This window comes from Anomaloglossus baeobatrachus, unplaced genomic scaffold, assembly GCF_048569485.1.
Source record: "Anomaloglossus baeobatrachus isolate aAnoBae1 unplaced genomic scaffold, aAnoBae1.hap1 Scaffold_414, whole genome shotgun sequence".
Classification (NCBI taxonomy): domain Eukaryota; kingdom Metazoa; phylum Chordata; class Amphibia; order Anura; family Aromobatidae; genus Anomaloglossus; species Anomaloglossus baeobatrachus.
The window spans coordinates 239353-256933 of record NW_027443475.1 but is presented as its reverse complement, the minus strand read 5'-3'; the positions used below and the strand labels follow the sequence as shown (position 1 = coordinate 256933).

Sequence of the window (17581 nt, the reverse complement as noted above, 5' to 3'; positions counted from 1 at the left end):
GGAAAATATCAAAATATCAAACTTTCTAATTTTTTTTTTTTTAGATTTTGCTCAATTAATAATAATATTTAAACAAAACATTAAAACATTATTACTTTACATTTTTTCAGTTATTTGAATTTTTTTTTTTACGATACCTTCCCTTTAGGAGGACCTACACGGAAACTGCAACCATTACTGCAAAAAGATGCCCGGTTAAAATCTATTTTTCCAGCCCCCCCCCCCCCCCCCCCACACACACTTCTGTGTTTTAGGCAGCCCCCAAATCTAAGAAGCTTCATTGTCAGAAGCTCCCTGTCCTCTCCAACAACTACATGACAGGAACACTTCCCGGCAACCAGAAAAAATGTAAGACTTGTCCATTTATATTGACAACGGACAAGATAAAGATTCCCAGAGCACATCAGGACTACAAGATCCCAGGTACCTTCAGCTGCACCACAACCAATGTGGTGTACTTAATTATATGTACCAAATGTCCAACTGGGGGTCTGTATGTAGGGGAGACAGGACAACAGCTCAGGACAAGGATGAATTCTCACCACCACATTATTAGAGAAAAAAGGATAGATCTACCTGTGGCCAAACATTTTTGTAACCCAGACCACAGCATCATGGACATGAAATTGCTGGTATTGAAAGGAAACTTCAAGTCCCAGAGAGATAGGAGACTATAAGAGTACAAACTTATGATGACCTTTGACACATTCAGAGCAGGAATGATGATTGTGTCTCATGGATTCATGTCTTTTTACATCAATTAAGAGATGTGCTCCTCAGACCATCCGGGGGCATCACAGCCCTGGACCAGACCTCAATCAGAGGTCACTAAAACTTTCACCCTGAACTGCAGCAATATTTATGGCCACAACAGTTTGTCCTCTTGCCATAGTGATAGTTTTGCTTCACATAACTTGTTTTATTTACTGCCCCATTCTATGTCCTGTTGTGTATAAATATGTGACTCTTCAGATTTTGTGTTATATTGAGCCAGAAGAGGAGACCTGAGTAGTCTCGAAAGCTTGCTATTATTACCATCTTTTCAGTTAGCCATTAAAAGGTATCAACCACTAAGGACTTCAGTTCTTTTAAACAATTTTTTATCTCTACTGGCTAACACGGTACAAAGATATATTTTACCTGTACATAAACTAAGAATCTCACTTTGCAAATATCTCTAACGCAGTAATGCAATGCCTATGTCGTTTTACTCATTTTTCTCATTACCTATGTATTAATCCCTTTTTTCTAATATTTCTACAGCAGTAATGCAATGCCAAAGTATTCTTATATTATTGAGTGCCACTGGATATGCTTTCATAGATATATTTTATTGAATGTCGTTTTGAGCACTTTGAAGGGTGCAGTTTTTAAAATGATGTCATTTTGGGTATTTTCTGTCACATAGACCTTTTAAAGTAGAACACTACACACTTTGGAATTTGTATGGATTTATGTGTGTGTGTATGTTTGAGGTTATATTATTAAAAGCTTATAACTTCAATTTTATTTATGGCAGATGACGGTACCAGGAGTTCCACACTGAATGCTAAGGGAAGTGAAAGTAACAAAGAAGCGAAGCCATATTCATGTTCAGAATGTGAGAAATGTTTTACTCAGAAATCAAAACTCATTACACATGAGAGAATTCACACAGGAGAGAAGCCATATTCATGTGCAGAATGTGGGAAATGTTTTGCTTTTAAATCAAATCTTATTAGACATGAGAGAATTCACACAGGAGAGAAGCCATATTCATGTTCAGAATGTGGGAAATGTTTTGCTGACAAATCAGATCTCATTACACATGAGAGAATTCACACAGGAGAGAAGCCATATTCATGTACAGAATGTGGGAAATGTTTTGCTTTGAAATCAAATCTTATTAGACATTTGAGAATTCACACAGGAGTGAAGCCATATTCATGTTTAGAATGTGGGAAATGTTTTTCTCTGAAATCACATCTTATTACACATGAGAGAATGCACACAGGAGAGAAGCCATATTCATGTTCAGAATGTGAAAAATGTTTTACTTGGAAATTAGATCTTGTTAAACATTTGAGAATTCACACAGGAGAGAAGCCATATTCATGTTCAGAATGTGAGAAATGTTTTGCTTGCAAATCAGATCTTGTTAAACATTTGAGAATTCACACAGGAGAGAAGCCATATTCATGTTCAGAATGTGGGAAATGTTTTGCTTTGAAATCAAATCTTGTTAAACATGAGAGAATTCATACAGGAGATAAGCCATATTCATGTTCAGAATGTGAGAAATGTTTTGCTGAGAAATCAGATCTTGTTAAACATAGAATTCACACAGGAGTGAAGCCATAGTCATGAATAGAATGTCTGTTTTAGTAAAAATTAATAGACTTTTACAATCTGTTAATAAAGAGTTCATTTGATATCATTACGGTTGTGTACTTTTTATAATGGATAATTTACAAATTATTCATCTTTTTACAAATTTTTAATTTGATGGAGAATTTATTTTTTTTTGTTTGATATAGCCAAGTTGTACACTTTTTTCATCCATTTGTATATTGCTTGAATGAGAGCTGAATCAATTTTGTCTTTGTGTAAAGGCCCCATCACACACAACTTGATCGCTAATGAGATCATTGCTGCTTCACCGTTTTTGTGCCGCAGCAGCGATCTCGTTATGTGTGACACCTACCAGCGATCAGGCTCCTGCTGTGAGATCGCTAGTCGTTGCTGAATGGTTGGGGCGATTTTCTTCAAAGGCGATGTCCTGCTGGGCAGGAGGCATCGCTATGTTTGACACTGTGTGACAGGGTCCCAATGACAGCAGACATCGTTATACAGGTCGCTACTGCGACCTGTATCGCTACTGAGTCGTTGGTAAGGTCTGACTTTGTGACATCTCACCAGCGACCTCCCAGCAACTTACCAGCGATCCTTATCAGGTCGCATCGTTTTCAGGATCGCTGGTAAGTCGCTAAATGTGACGGGGGCTTAAGAGCCTGTATTGTATCTCCCCTGGTGTACTGCAACAGAGACCCTCTGTTTACTTTAGAGAGGGACTTGTATAGTTTCAGTTTCTTTGTTAAGCTGGGTTCACACATAGCGACAGCGACAACGACGTCGATGTTACGTCACTATTTTCTGTGACGCAACAGCGACCTTGTAAGTCGCTGTTATGATCGCTGCTTAGCTGTCAAACACAGCAGACGCAGCAGCGATCATAACGACACGCGTCGCTGTGCTACATGTGCAGGGAGCCGCGCACACTGCTTAGAGCTTGCTCCCTGCACTCCTAGCCACAGTACACATCGGGTTAATTACCCGATGTGTACTCCAGCTACGTGTGCAGAGAGCAGGGAGCCGGCACTGGCAGCGAGAGCGGCGGTCGCTGGTAACGAAGTTAAATATCGGGTAACCAGGAAAAGGTCTTCCCTTGTTTACCCGATGTTTAACCTGGTTACAGCTTACCACAGCTGCCAGATGCCGGCTCCTGCTCCCTGCTCGCTTCATTTCGTCGCTCTCTCGCTGTCACACACAGCGATATGTGCGTCACAGCGGGAGAGCGACGACCAAAAAATGAAGCTGGACATTCAGCAACGAGCGGCGACCTCACAGCAGGGGCCAGCTCGTTGCTGGATGTCACACACAGCGACGGGACGTCGCTGATACGTCACAGAAAATGGTGACGTAGCAGTGACGTCGTTGTCGCTGTGTGTGACACTACCTTTAAAAGTGAAGTTCGGGAATGTGAAACTAAAAAGTTTATATAGTCTTATATAAATGAGTGAAGATGATGTAATCTTTTATTTGTTTGAGATAAAGGGAGAGCTACTCCTGATACTTTATTGTCTCAGAGGGGTGTCTCCTATACATACATACATGATCTTTATAATTTAATTTAATTTGGACCACACACGCAAAATCTTATATGTCCCATGCTGATTGGCAACAATAAATCTGGTGCCTGAACAGCGACCCACTATTTCTGAGAACCGCTGATCCAACCACCTTGCCTTCCTCAGAAAGACAACTCAAGCTGTATCAAAAGGTAAGAAGCTTATTCTCACAATATTCGAATTTGATACGTGGACAATTTTGCAAATTTTCCCACCTGCAAAGAATGGAGAGGGCTATAATTTTTTTGTAGGTAACTTCAACTGTGACAGAATAAAAAAAAATACAGAAAATTACATTGCATGATTTTTAAATAATGAATTTACATTTTATTACGTGAAATAAGTATTTGATACAATGAAAATACAGAACTTGGCATTTGGTACAGAAACCTTTGTTTGCAGTTAGGCTAGTTTCACACTTGCGTTGAACGGCATCCGTTGCATTGCGTTGTGTGACGCATGTGACGGATGCCTTGCAAATAGTGTGATAATAAAGGCAACGGATTCCTGTGAAATAACTCGTTACGTTATCTTTATTAGCCGACAGAGAGAGAGAGAGCCCCCATCATCACGGCACACGCAGGCACTACCGCACCCATCATCACCGCACACGCAGGCACTACCGCACCCATCATCACCGCACACACACAGGCATTACCTCAGTGACGTTCCCGCTGACAGTGCGACTCCCTTCAGTTTCTGGGTGGAGCTCACAGGAGCAGCTGTGTTCTACTGCCGCTCCTGTCAGCTTCATGTAGCAGAGCTGAAACGTTGCGGGACCTCGTGTGGATTACGCCAGACCCGGAGGGGTATTTGGGGATTTTAATAAAGTGGTGAAAGAGGGTGTATTTTTGTCTTTTTTATTCCAAATGAAGTATTTTTTTGGGTGTATGTGTTTTATTTACTTTCACTTACAAGTTAATCGTGGAATGTGTCTCATAGACGCCTGCCATGATTAACCTAGGACTTAGTGGCTAACTCCTTATTACCCCGATTGCCACCGCACCAGGGCAATTCGGGATGAGCCGGGTAGAGCCCCGGGACTGTCGCATCTAATGGATGTGGCAATTCTGGGCGGCTGCTGGCTGATATTTTTAGGATGAGGGGCTCCCCATAACCTATGGCTCCCCATCCTGAGAATACCAGCCTTCAGCCATGTGGCTTTACCTTGGCTGGTATCAAAATTTGGGGGGGGTGGACTGCACGCCTTTTTTTTTTTTTTTTTTTAAATAATTTATTTATTGGACTGCATGATATAGACGTACCCACCGACGGCTGTGATTGGTTGCAGTGAGACAGCTGTCACTCAGCGTGGGGGCGTGTCTGACTGCAACCAATCATAGGCGCCGGTGGGCGGGGGAATACTAAATGAATAATGAGCGGCCGGCATTTCCAAAAGAGAAGCCACCAGAGAAGTGTGACAGCCATGCCGCATCGGTGAGTATGAGAGAGAGAGAGGTAGACCGACATCGACGGTGAGAGAGACCGACAGAGAGTGACCAGTAGTGCTTTTCAACGATTTAGAATGTTCTGCTGGACATGCTGAGCATGCTCAGTAGAACGTGACGGAATCCAGCACCATATACATTCATTATGCCTCGTAACGGATCCCAACGAAATCCTTGATTACTGCTTGTCTGTGAGATGGCTGGTGCGCATGCGCGCCGGGAGCTGGCGGCTTGGGCGCATCCTGGAAGGTCTCTCTGAGTGATGTGGGCGGGACTTTGTGACGTCACCAGGGATTTCCCTGACCCGCGACGTCACTCTGAGGCCGGAAGTGATGCGCTCGTGGTGCCCGCTTGTGCTGCGCATGCGCCGCAGATGGCGGTCATCTCACATTCATTCAGGGCTTTAAATAGCCCAGCACACACAATCAAGGCATGGCCCCCCGAGGAAGCCCTACGCGAAACGCAGCGTCGGGGCCCCCTGGACAGCCCTACCGCATCTCATACTATGGGTGAGCATTTATAACTTTATGTAACCTGAAGTTCTATGGCGGCTGGTGTGCAGCTTTGTTAGATATCTGATGTAACTAACTTTATTTTATGTGCTGAGTTCTGGGTGTTTGCTATCCACTACCCACGGGCAGTATATTTCCATGTGGCTACTGGGATCCCTGCCTCTACCACCATATTATATATACATACTATAATGTCACAGGTGCTGCCGTGTCATTAACGGCAGTCAATGCTATATGGTGGGAGGAGTAGTCCCAGGCTTACTGGTGTTGCTGCGGTGTGTCTAGTGTTTTGGCTAACCCAGATATCAGCACTATTACACAAATATCAACTGTATTCTGATGTGGTTTGCACTATATGCCATTCGGAACTCTCTTATACTCACCGACTACTCTTACTGTGGTAGTACTGCTGTTCCTTGCACCTTTTCTCCCCATTTTGTACTGTGTGTTATTTGTATGAATTTTTGTATTGAATAAAATTATACCTTTTTAATATAAATTTGGATTATGACTCCGCTTTTTCTGAGTTCCTATATTGTTGGGAGTTTCCATATGTAAGAAATATGTTTATGATGCACCGGATGTATTTGATTGTATATATGCTCTGTGTTTTCACAGCTACACCATCTGGTAAAATGGACTTTAAGGCACGTGAACAAACATGGCGTGCACAACTCGACCAAGTTTTTGGGGGAGAAAGTGGTGCAAGCATTGATTTTTAACTCTAAGGACTCTACTGACCTTACTAACAAATATAAAGAGCTCATGCACAAAAGACTACGGTTATGGTGGAATAAAGCCTTCCTGGAGAGGTACCTGACCTGTGGCCTTATCCCTAGAGGTTTACGGGTTCAGGTTTTTCCTGCTTTCCTCACGGAGGATGATGAATTTAAAAGTCAATGGGAGGAGCTAGCAACCAATTGCTCGAGGGGGTTCATTACATTGCTGGTAAAATCCAATGAAAATTCCTTAATTGAACTTGATGTTGATCTGGGTACCACCCAGGATGACATTAGGAAATCACTTTCTCCTGAGAGATCTTCAAAATTTTATGCTGATCTCGATGTTGAAATCCAAAAGTGAGAAAAAGAAATCATAGGAACCAAGACCAAAAAATACCAAAGGGATCTCTTGGATTTTCAGAGCAATAAGGTGTATAGGTGGAGGAAACAATACAAAAATCCTAGACATTTGCAACGTGATCGCTCTGCCTCATTCTCGGCAGTTTCGTCTGTTGAGGACAATTCAGTTCGAAGGGAGGATGCTGAGGCTGGGAATGATCGGATGGGCTTTATCAGAAATTTGAGGTCTACCACACAATCGACCAAACGTAAGACAACACCACCTACACAGACTGATAAGAGATCCAGGAACATAACCTTGGAGGTAATTAATTTATCCTCTCACTCCATTACCCCCCAACAATGGGAGGTTCTGTCCCTGGGTCTCACATTTGTACCATCTAATCATTTTGATTATTTTACAGCCTTAAAGGATTTGCACCTTTTCTCAAGGAAAATTATTTAAAAAAAAAAAAACTACATTCCAAGAACAATCTTTCTGAATTGGGCCTCAACAGTCGAGCTGAACGGGAGGCGGTTCGTGTACTGGAGGAATTGGCAAGTGAGTCCACCCCTGATATACCTGACAGGTTTCCCCGCTCTATTCTCCCCAGGTCTACCACATTCCCCTCACTGTCCATATGTCCCCAGGTTGAGATCTTCACACAGTTGGTGGCTAACTATCTGAAACAGATTAATAATAAAAAGAAAAAGATAATCTCACTTCAGATCAAAGATTGGCCTTATATGAGTTGAAATCCTGGGATGACGTACTTTTTAAACCTGCGGACAAGGGGGGAATGTGGTTATTTGGCCTGTGGAGAAATACGAGCGTGAGGTGTTTAGGCAGCTCCGTAATAAGGAGGTTTATACCATTCTGACCCATAACCCCATGGGAAGTTTCTCTTCCATCCTACTCAAGATTTTGGAGCGGGCCCTAAACGCAGGTACCATTACCAAAAAAGTTTTTGATGGTCTTATGGTAAAAAATCCCATCATTCCTACATTTTACCTGCTGCCAAAAATACACAAAGACCCCCAGAATCCACCTGGACGTCCAATTGTTTCTGGCATAGGAGGGCTATGCGATCCAATTTGTAAATTTATAGAACATTATTTGCATCCTTTAGTGGAAACGCTGCCCTCCTATGTCAGACACTATGGACGTCCTTCTACGTCTTGATGGCATGACCTTGGAGCCAGACATGCTCCTGGTGGTTGCGGATGTTGAAAGCCTCTACACAAGTATAAATCATGCTGATGGCTTGGAGGCATCACAATTTTTTCTTTCCATGAGTAACCTTGATGGGGATTTGGTCAGTCTGGTGTTGGAGTTATTGCGGTTCATACTTACACATTTTTTTATTTTTAAGGATAGGTATTTTTTACAGCAACAGGGTACAGCCATGGGAGCGGCATGTGCCCCGTCGTATGCCAACCTCTTCCTGGGACTCTGGGAGAGGGGCATTTTCGGCGGGGCAGATGTTGCTCCCCAGGTACAAGGATGGTACAGGTACATCGATGATGTACTGTTCATCTGGCAGGGTTCACTTTATGATTTAAATATGTTTATGACAAGAAGATTGAACTGCAACGACTCCAACATCAGACTCACCTATAAGGCTGACAAACAGGAGATCGACTTCCTGGATATAAAAATCCTGGTACAGGCTGATGGTGCTGTACACACTGACCTATATAGAAAGGAGACCTCTGTTAATGCCCTCCTGCATGCCTCCTCTGCCCACACACCATCTACCATCAGGGCAATTCCGACGGGCCAGTTCCTCAGAGCCAAAAGGATTTGCTCTACGGGCATACTCTTCGAGTAACAGGCCAATGATTTGAGAGAGAGATTTACTGAGAGGGGCTATAGCAGGAGGTGCATTAGGAAAGGTTATCTTAGGGCCAAATCTAGCAACAGGAATGACCTTTTAGCACCTATTTCCAGACAGTCGTCTCCTGGGGCCATCCGATTTATCTCCACCTACAACCACCGATGGGATCTGATACGTCAAATTTTACAGCAGCATTGGTCCATTCTGCTCACTGAGCCAACGTTGGCTGGTGTTTTACCTACATCTCTCCTGATGACAGCAAGGAGGAGTATGAACCGGAAGGACCATCTGGTTAAAAGCCACTATGTGGCAAAGGTGAATAGTCCCTGGGCTGTGGGTGGGAGGAGGGTCAGCTTTTATCCATGCGGTGATTGCCTTGCATGCTCTAACATGGTGAGATCTACAATATTCTCTTCGGCGGATGGATCGAGAGATTTTAAAATACTTGACTTTATATCGTGCAGTAGTACATATGTGGTGTATTACGCCACATGTACCTGCAATCTAATTTATGTGGGCCTCACCTCCAGGGAACTGCGTGTTCGCACACGCGAACACGTAAGAGACATCTTGGCAGCACGCACCGCTGAGGAGCCGTCCCTCCTCAAACCCATACCGAGGCACTTCTATGTCCACCATAACTGTGATCCTGTTGGATTCAGGGTCCGTGGCATTGAGCAGGTTAGGATAGGTGCTAGAGGGGGCGATATGAAGCGCCTTCTGGCACAACGCGAATGTCGTTGGATTCATATTCTGGGAACACTTAGACCAGGTGGTCTTAATGAGCAACATAGCTTTGCTCCTTTTCTATAATTCGTGCTGAGCTCTTTCTTGGGTCCTTTGTTTTTATTGTGTTTCTTTTTAATTATTCTTATTTGTTTTTTATCTATTCCTTGCATAGGTTGATGGGATCCATATCATTTTCAACTGTTGATATCATCGCCTCGAGCAATAATAAACCCTTATGATGTATATCACTATAAATAATTGTTCTTCTTCGTGTATCATATGAATGTAGTTTTGTTATATTGTTGAACTTCATATGTATGATCCCTATCCCTATGCTTACGTGCTTCATGACTCTTTGATTACTGCTTGTCTGTGAGATGGCTGGTGCGCATGCGCGCCGGGAGCTGGCGGCTTGGGCGCATCCTGGAAGGTCTCTCTGAGTGATGTGGGCGGGACTTTGTGACGTCACCAGGGATTTCCCTGACCCGCGACGTCACTCTGAGGCCGGAAGTGATGCGCTCGTGGTGCCCGCTCGCGCTGCGCATGCGCCGCAGATGGCGGTCATCTCACATTCATTCAGGGCTTTAAATAGCCCGGCACACATAATCAAGGCATGGCCCCCCGAGGAAGGCATACGCGAAACGCAGCGTCGGGGCCCCCTGGACAGCCCTACCGCATCTCATACTATGGGTGAGCATTTATAACTTTATGTAACCTGAAGTTCTATGGCGGCTGGTGTGCAGCGTTGTTAGATATCTGATGTAACTAACTTTATTTTATGTGCTGAGTTCTGGGTGTTTGCTATCCACTACACACGGGCAGTATTTTTCCATGTGGCTACTGGGATCCCTGCCTCTACCACCATATTATATATACATACTATAATGTCACAGGTGCTGCCGTGTCATTAACGGCAGTCAATGCTATATGGTGGGAGGAGTAGTCCCAGGCTTACTGGTGTTGCTGCGGTGTGTCTAGTGTTTTGGCTAACCCAGATATCAGCACTATTACACAAATATCAACTGTATTCTGATGTGGTTTGCACTATATGCCATTCGGAACTCTTATAGTCACCGACTACTCTTACTGTGGTAGTACTGCTGTTCCTTGCACCTTATCTCCCCATTTTTTTACTGTTATTTGTATGAATTTTTGTATTGAATAAAATTATACCTTTTTAATATAAATTTGGATTATGACTCCGCTTTTTCTGAGTTCCTATACCTACCACAATGTCTAAGGATCACCCTTATGCTAAGCATTCAAAATCTCCAAAAGATAGGAGTAATATCTTCCGTACCAGAGACAGAGGTGGGTCACTGTCACTATTCCGGTCTGTTCTTGATAAAAAAAAAAAAAAAAAAACGGTGCTCGCAGGCTGATTATAAATCTGAAACCATTAAATCGTCATATCGTCTAAAGACGTTTTAAAATGGAGTCCGTCAAATCCACCATACCTCTTATCAGTCACGGGTTTTTCATGGCTATCAATTTAAAGGATGCATATTATCACATCCCAATCTGTCACGCTCACAAAAAATCTTCCGTTTCACAGTTCGTCACAACGGGTTTCTCCGTCACTACCAATTCAACGCCCTCCTGTTTGGTCTCTTTTCAGCCCCTCGGGTGTTCACCAAGCTAATGGGGGAGGTGGTGGTATTCATACAAAGTCAGAACATTTGTGTCATTCCTTACCTCGACAACAGGTACTGACAACCCTCAAAATCCTACACAGATTGGGATTGGTGATAAATCCTCAAAAAATCGGACCTACTTCCCTCTACAAGGAATGTCTTCCTCGGAGTTATGCTGGGCTTCATCAAACAAATGTCCTTTCTACCCATAGACAAACAAGTGAGGGTGAAAAACAAAGTTTTTGCCCTGCATCATCAGCGATGGATAACCCTAAGGGGCACTTTGCACACAACGACATCGCAAGCCGATGCTTGCGATGCCAAGCACGATAGTCCCCGTCCCCGTCGCAGCAGCGATATCTTGTGATAGCAGCCGTAGCGAACATTATCGCTACGGCAGCTTCACATGGACTCACCTGCCTTGCGACATCGATCTGGCCGGCGACCCACCTCCTTATTAAGGGGGCGGGTCGTGCGGCGTCATAGCGACGTCACACGGCAGGCGGCCAATAGAAGCGGAGGAGCGGTGATGAGCGGGACGTAAACTTCCCGCTCACCTCTGTCCTTCCGCATAGCCGGCGTGAGCTGCAGGACGCAGGTAGATGTTCCTCGCTCCTGCGGCTTCACACACAGCGATTTGTGCTGCCGCAGGAACGAGGAACAACATCGTACCTGTCGCAGTCACGTAATTATGGAATTCCCAGACACTACACCGATGATACGATTACGATGATTTTGCGCTCGTTAATTGTATCATCTAGGATTTACACACTACGATGTCGGGTGCGACGCCAGAAGTGCGTCACTTTCGATATGACCCCTCCGACATCGCACCTGCGATGTCGTAGTGTGCAAAGTGCCCCTAAGAGGTCCCTGAGCAAAAAGATATCTTTGCCAGGTCCGTTAAAAACATCTTTGCTGTGGTGAATGATTCCAGCTCATCTACAAAGGGGAGACTGCTGGAATCGGGAATCACTGATGACGAATACAACGGATGCCAGCCAGAGAAGCTGGGGAGCGATAGTCTCTCAAGTTCCCTTTCAAGGTCTCTGGTCCCAGGAGGTCAACTGCACATACACAATTTACCGAAAGCTAGAAGCTGTGGACGAAGCTGTCAGAGCAGCAGCCCCCATGATCCAAGGGGCACACGTGATAGTCTACTCGGACAATATGACGTCTGTGGCACACCTTCGTCATCAAGGAAGTACACGCCACATGAGCCTTCAAAGGATTTCCGCAAAAATATTTTGTTGGGCAGAAAGACATCTCCTATCTCTGTCGGCCATCCATCTGAAGGGTTCCGTAAATACCCAGGCGGATTATCTCAGCAGGAAGGACATTCATCCTGGGGAATGGTCTTTGAAGGCAGACGTATTCCACATCTTAGTCCTGAGGTGGGGCTGTCCAGAGGTGGATCTCTTTGCGAACAAACAGAATGCAAAAGTAGATCGACTTTTTTTACTGAATCTTAGGCCGAAAATACACAACCGTTAAAACCACGTCCGTGTAAAACGGGCCGTTTTTCGGGTCCGTTTTCCGTTTTTTAGGTCCGTTTTTATGGTATGTGTGGCCTGCATATGTATCCCGTATGCTAGCCGTATGTGCGTGTGAAATGTCCGTGTGTACGTGTGAAACTTAACTGACGTGTTTGTGTTGTCCGTGTGGAATGTCCGTGTGTGATGCAAAATGTCGTTTACTACATGTCGGCAGACAGCAGACAGAGTAGCGTGATGAGAATCAACTCGGGTGAACTTCACCCGACTTCATTGTCATGCAACGGCTCTGTCTGTGTGCCGTGTACTGATTAGTGGTCACCTGTGAAGGATTCACCGGTGACCGCTAATCCCCCGAGTGACTGAAGTTCCCCCCCCCTCTCATACTCACCGATCCCCGATCACCACCGGCGCTGCACGGCGTTCATACTGCTCCGGCGGCTTTTTCTAATTTGAAAAAGCCGGCCGCTCATTAAACAATCTCGTATTCCCTGCTTTCCCCGCCCACCGGCGCCTATGATTGGTTGCAGTGACACACGCCCCCACGCTGAGTGACAGGTGTCTCACTGCACCCAATCACAGCAGCCGGTGGGCGTGTCACTATGGAGTATAGAAATAAATAAATAAATAATTAAAAAAAACGGCGTGCGGTTCCCCCCAAATTTAATACCAGCCAGATAAAGCCATACGGCTGAAGGCTGGTATTCTCAGGATGGGGAGCCCCACCTTATGGGGAACCCCCCCAGCCTAAAAATATCAGTCAGCAGCCGCCCAGAATGGCCGCATACATTATATGCGACTGTTCTGGGACAGTACCCGGCTCTTCCCAATTTGCCCTGGTGCGTTGGCAAATCGGGGTAATAAGGAGTTATTGGAAGCCCATAGCTGTCACTAAATCCTAGATTAATCATGTCAGGCGTCTCCCCGAGATTCCTTCCATGATTGATCTGTAAATTACAGTAAATAAACACACAACTGAAAAATCCTTTATTAGAAATAAAAAACACACACATTCCCTTGTTCACCAATTTAATCCGCACCAAAAAGCCCTCCATGTCCGGCGTACTCCAGGATGGTCCAGCGTCGCTTTCAGCTCTGCTGCATGAAGGTGACCGGAGCAGCAGAAGAAACCGCCGCTCCTGTCACCTCCACGCAGCAAATGAAGAGAGCCGCGTGATCAGCTGTGCTGTCACTGAGGTTACCTGGATCCAGCGGTGGATGCAGCGGTGGCTGCGGGTAACCTCAGTGACAGCTCAGCTGATCGCGCTACTCACCTCAGTTGCTGCGTGGAGCTGACCGGAGCGGCGGTGAGTAGCGCGATCAGCTGAGCTGTCACTGAGGTTACCCGCGGCCACCGCTGCATCCACCGCTGGATCCAGGTAACCTCAGTGACTGCACAGCTGATCACGCGGCTCTCTTCATTTGCTGCGTGGAGGTGACAGGAGCGGCGGTTTCTTCTGCTGCTCCGGTCACCTTCATGCAGCAGAGCTGGAAGCGACGCTGGACCATCCTGGAGTACGCCGGACATGGAGGGCTTTTTGGGGCGGATTAAATTGGTGAACAAGGGAATGTGTTTGTGTTTTTTATTTCTAATAAAGGATTTTTCAGTTGTGTGTATTTATTTACTGTAATTTACAGATCAATCATGGAAGGTATCTCGGGGAGACGCCTGACATGATTAATCTAGGATTTAGTCGCAGCTATGGGCTGCCAATAACTCCTTATTACCCCGATTTGCCATCGCACCAGGGCAAATTGGGAAGAGCCGGGTACTGTCCCAGAACAGTCGCATATAATGTATGCGGCCATTCTGGGCGGCTGCTGACTGATATTGTTAGGCTGGGGGGCTCCCCATAACGTGAGGCTCCCCATCCTGAGAATACCAGCCTTCAGCCGTATGGCTTTATCTGGCTGGTATTAAATTTGGGGGGAACTGCACGCCGTTTTTTAAAATTATTTATTTATTTATTTCTATACTCCATAGTGACACGCCCACCGGCTGCTGTGATTGGGTGCAGTGAGACACCTGTCACTCAGCGTGGGGGCGTGTCTCACTGCAACCAATCACAGGCGCCGGTGGGCGGGGAAAGCAGGGAATACGAGATTGATTAATGAGCGGCCGGCTTTTTCAAAAGAGGAAAAGCCGCCGGAGTTTAGAGAACAGCCATGCAGCGCCACGCCGGAGATCGGGGAACGGTAAGTATGAGAGAGGGGGGGAACTGACCGATAGACAGCGAGAGGGACAGATAAGACAGAGAGACCGACTGACTGAGGGAGAGAACGAAACAGAAAAAGAATAAAGACCGACATCACATGGAAAAAGCACAAAACGTACAGGGAGCAAACAGAGATGCCCCGTGTCACTCGGACATGTGCACAGACCCATTGACTTTCATTGGGTCCGTGTTGCGTGCTGAAAACGGACATGCTTCCGTGCAAAACGGAGACACAAACGTAGCACGCACACGGACCCACGGACCTTAATGAAAAACGCACATGTGTCCTCAAACATTAAATAACATTGGTGCACGTTTGGCCGTGTCTCCGGTATATACGGAAACGGACCAAACACGCACATGTTTCACGGATGTGTGTTTCAGGCCTTAACAACCAGGCTCTAGCAGTGGATAGAAGAAAGAAAAATCCAGCTGCCTGAGTAGTAGTAAAACTGATGCAAAATTTTATTAAAGGACGTAAAAATTAATGTGATGACAAAAATAGGGAGCCCATATGCGGCGTAAGGCTACGCGTTTCGAACGCTGCCTGCGTTCTTTGTCAAGCCTGAGTGAACATGTCTTGCTCACAAGCATTTACACCAGGGGTGGGCAATTAATTTTCCCATGGGGCCGCATGAGAAATTGGGATGGTTTTAGAGGGCCGGACTAATATAATTAACTCAGTTTTACCCAATACTGTATATAGCATATATACTATCCCTTCATATACAAACAGTAAGTTACGGACTGTGTGACCCCTCGTGGCCCGGCATGCACACGTCCTTTTTTTTTCTCTGGCAGCACAGGTGTCACACGGACAGCACACTGATGTGATCTGTGTGACATCAGTGTGACAAATACCAGAGAAAACACGGGTCTTTTTAGTAAAAAAGATTTTCTATATTTACCTCTCTCCAGCGCTGCTGTCTCTGGCTCTGCTGTCTCTGGCTCTGCTGTCTCTGGCTCTGCTGTCTCTGGCTCTGCTGCCTCCCGCTCCTTATCGCTGGTAATTATACTCACTGAATATTCACTGCAGTGAGCAGCTGGAAGCAGGGACAGCGCTGGGGACCGCATCGCTGGGTGAGTATACAGGTGTGTGTATGTTGAGAACCTGGAAGCCGGAGCATCTCGGGGACTCGTCACAGTTCCCAATGAACTCTGATGAACCCATGAAGCTGTAGCGTGGGTGTCGCAGGATGGTCATCAAAGTTCATTGGAAACTCTGATGACCTCCTGGAGGTCACTGTGCTTGCAGAATACTCACCTGTCCCTGCGGTGATGTCCTCAACGGTGCTGTGCCCGGTGCGGTTATCGCGATGCTCCGGCTTCCAGGTCCTGAGTGCGGTGAATAATCAATGAATGAGCAGTGGTCAGGAACGGGAGGCAGCAGAGCTGAAGAAAGCAGGTAAATATGGAAAATCATTTTATTTCACAGACTCGTGTTTTCTCCAGTACCTGTCACATGTATGCAAACAGGTACCGGAGAAACGCAATCAGGCCCTGTAATGGCGGTATGGCGCTGCAGGGGGCGGGGAGGGAGCATGTGGTACCCGATGTAACTCCAGTACCACTCGCAGTTACGGGCTTTTCTCTCTGCACGCACGCACACATACATACACACACGCACACGCTATATACATATATACACAAACAATCCCCATATACTACATCACTACACCCCCATATACACCTGTAATATACATCACTGCACCCCCATATACACCTGTAATATACATCACTACACCCCTATATACACCTGTAATATACATCACTACACCGCCATATACACCTGTAATATACATCACTTCACCCCCATATACACCTGTAATATACATCACTGCACCCCCATATATACCTGTAATATACATCACTTCACCCCCATATACACCTGTAATATACATCACTGCACCCCCATACATACCTGTAATATACATCACTGCACCCCCATATACACCTGTAATATACATCACTACACCCCAATATACACCTGTAATATACATCACTACACCCCTATATACACTTGTAATATACATCACTACATCCACATATACATCACTAGACCCCTATATACTACACCTGTAAAACTACATTGCCATATACTACATCACTACACCCAAATATTACTCACCAGTTACCCCCCCCCCCCCTCCCCTCCACTCCCCCCATTGTCCCCTCAGGTTACTAGTCACCACTCACCTTTCCCTCCTCAGGCTCCTCCGTACGGGCTCCCGCTGACATCCTTCTTCTCTTGTACGGCCCCCCCGCTGAGCTGCTTCCTCTCTCCGTACGGGCTCCGGCTGCTGCATCTTCTTCTCCTGCCGGGGCGGGAACTTTTCAAATGACACACATGCGCGCCGTACTGACGACATCAGGGCGCGCGCGTGTGTGTCACAGAGAAAGTGCCGGCAGGAAACAGAGGACAGATTCCTGCGTTCCGCTGCTGCACTGTGCGGTGCTGCAGGATCTGTCCTCTGTTCCTTGCCGGCACGCAGCGTGTGATGAGGGCAATCTGACCACGGGCCGCCCGGAGCCTGGAGCTCCGGACAACAGGTCAGATTGCCCTCATCAGTGACCGGCCAGCAAGGACGCCCGGAGCCAGGCGGGCCGGTCACAGAGAGTAGGCGGGCCGGATGTGGCCCGCGGGCCCGATGTGGCCCGCGGGCCGCCCCTTGCCCAGGTCTGATTTAAACTCACTCCTACCAATGGGAGGAGTGTGTTTAATCAGAAAGCACATGTGTCAGCATGGGGTAGATAACATACAAA

The 17581-nt window shown here is 46.0% G+C and overlaps 1 protein-coding gene across 2 annotated transcripts in view; it reads left to right on the top strand.

Annotated features, from left to right (window-relative positions):
- The window catches only part of LOC142277928 (uncharacterized), a 154413-nt gene that overhangs the window by 24773 nt on the left and 112059 nt on the right, over window positions 1-17581 (top strand). The window contains exon 3 of one of the 2 annotated variants that reach the window (XM_075332649.1): window positions 1520-2304. The exons of the other annotated variant lie outside the window; for it this stretch is intronic. Coding sequence (XP_075188764.1) covers window positions 1520-2304 — 785 coding nt within the window. The remainder of the gene's footprint in view (window positions 1-1519; window positions 2305-17581) is intronic. 2 annotated transcript variants of the gene reach the window in all.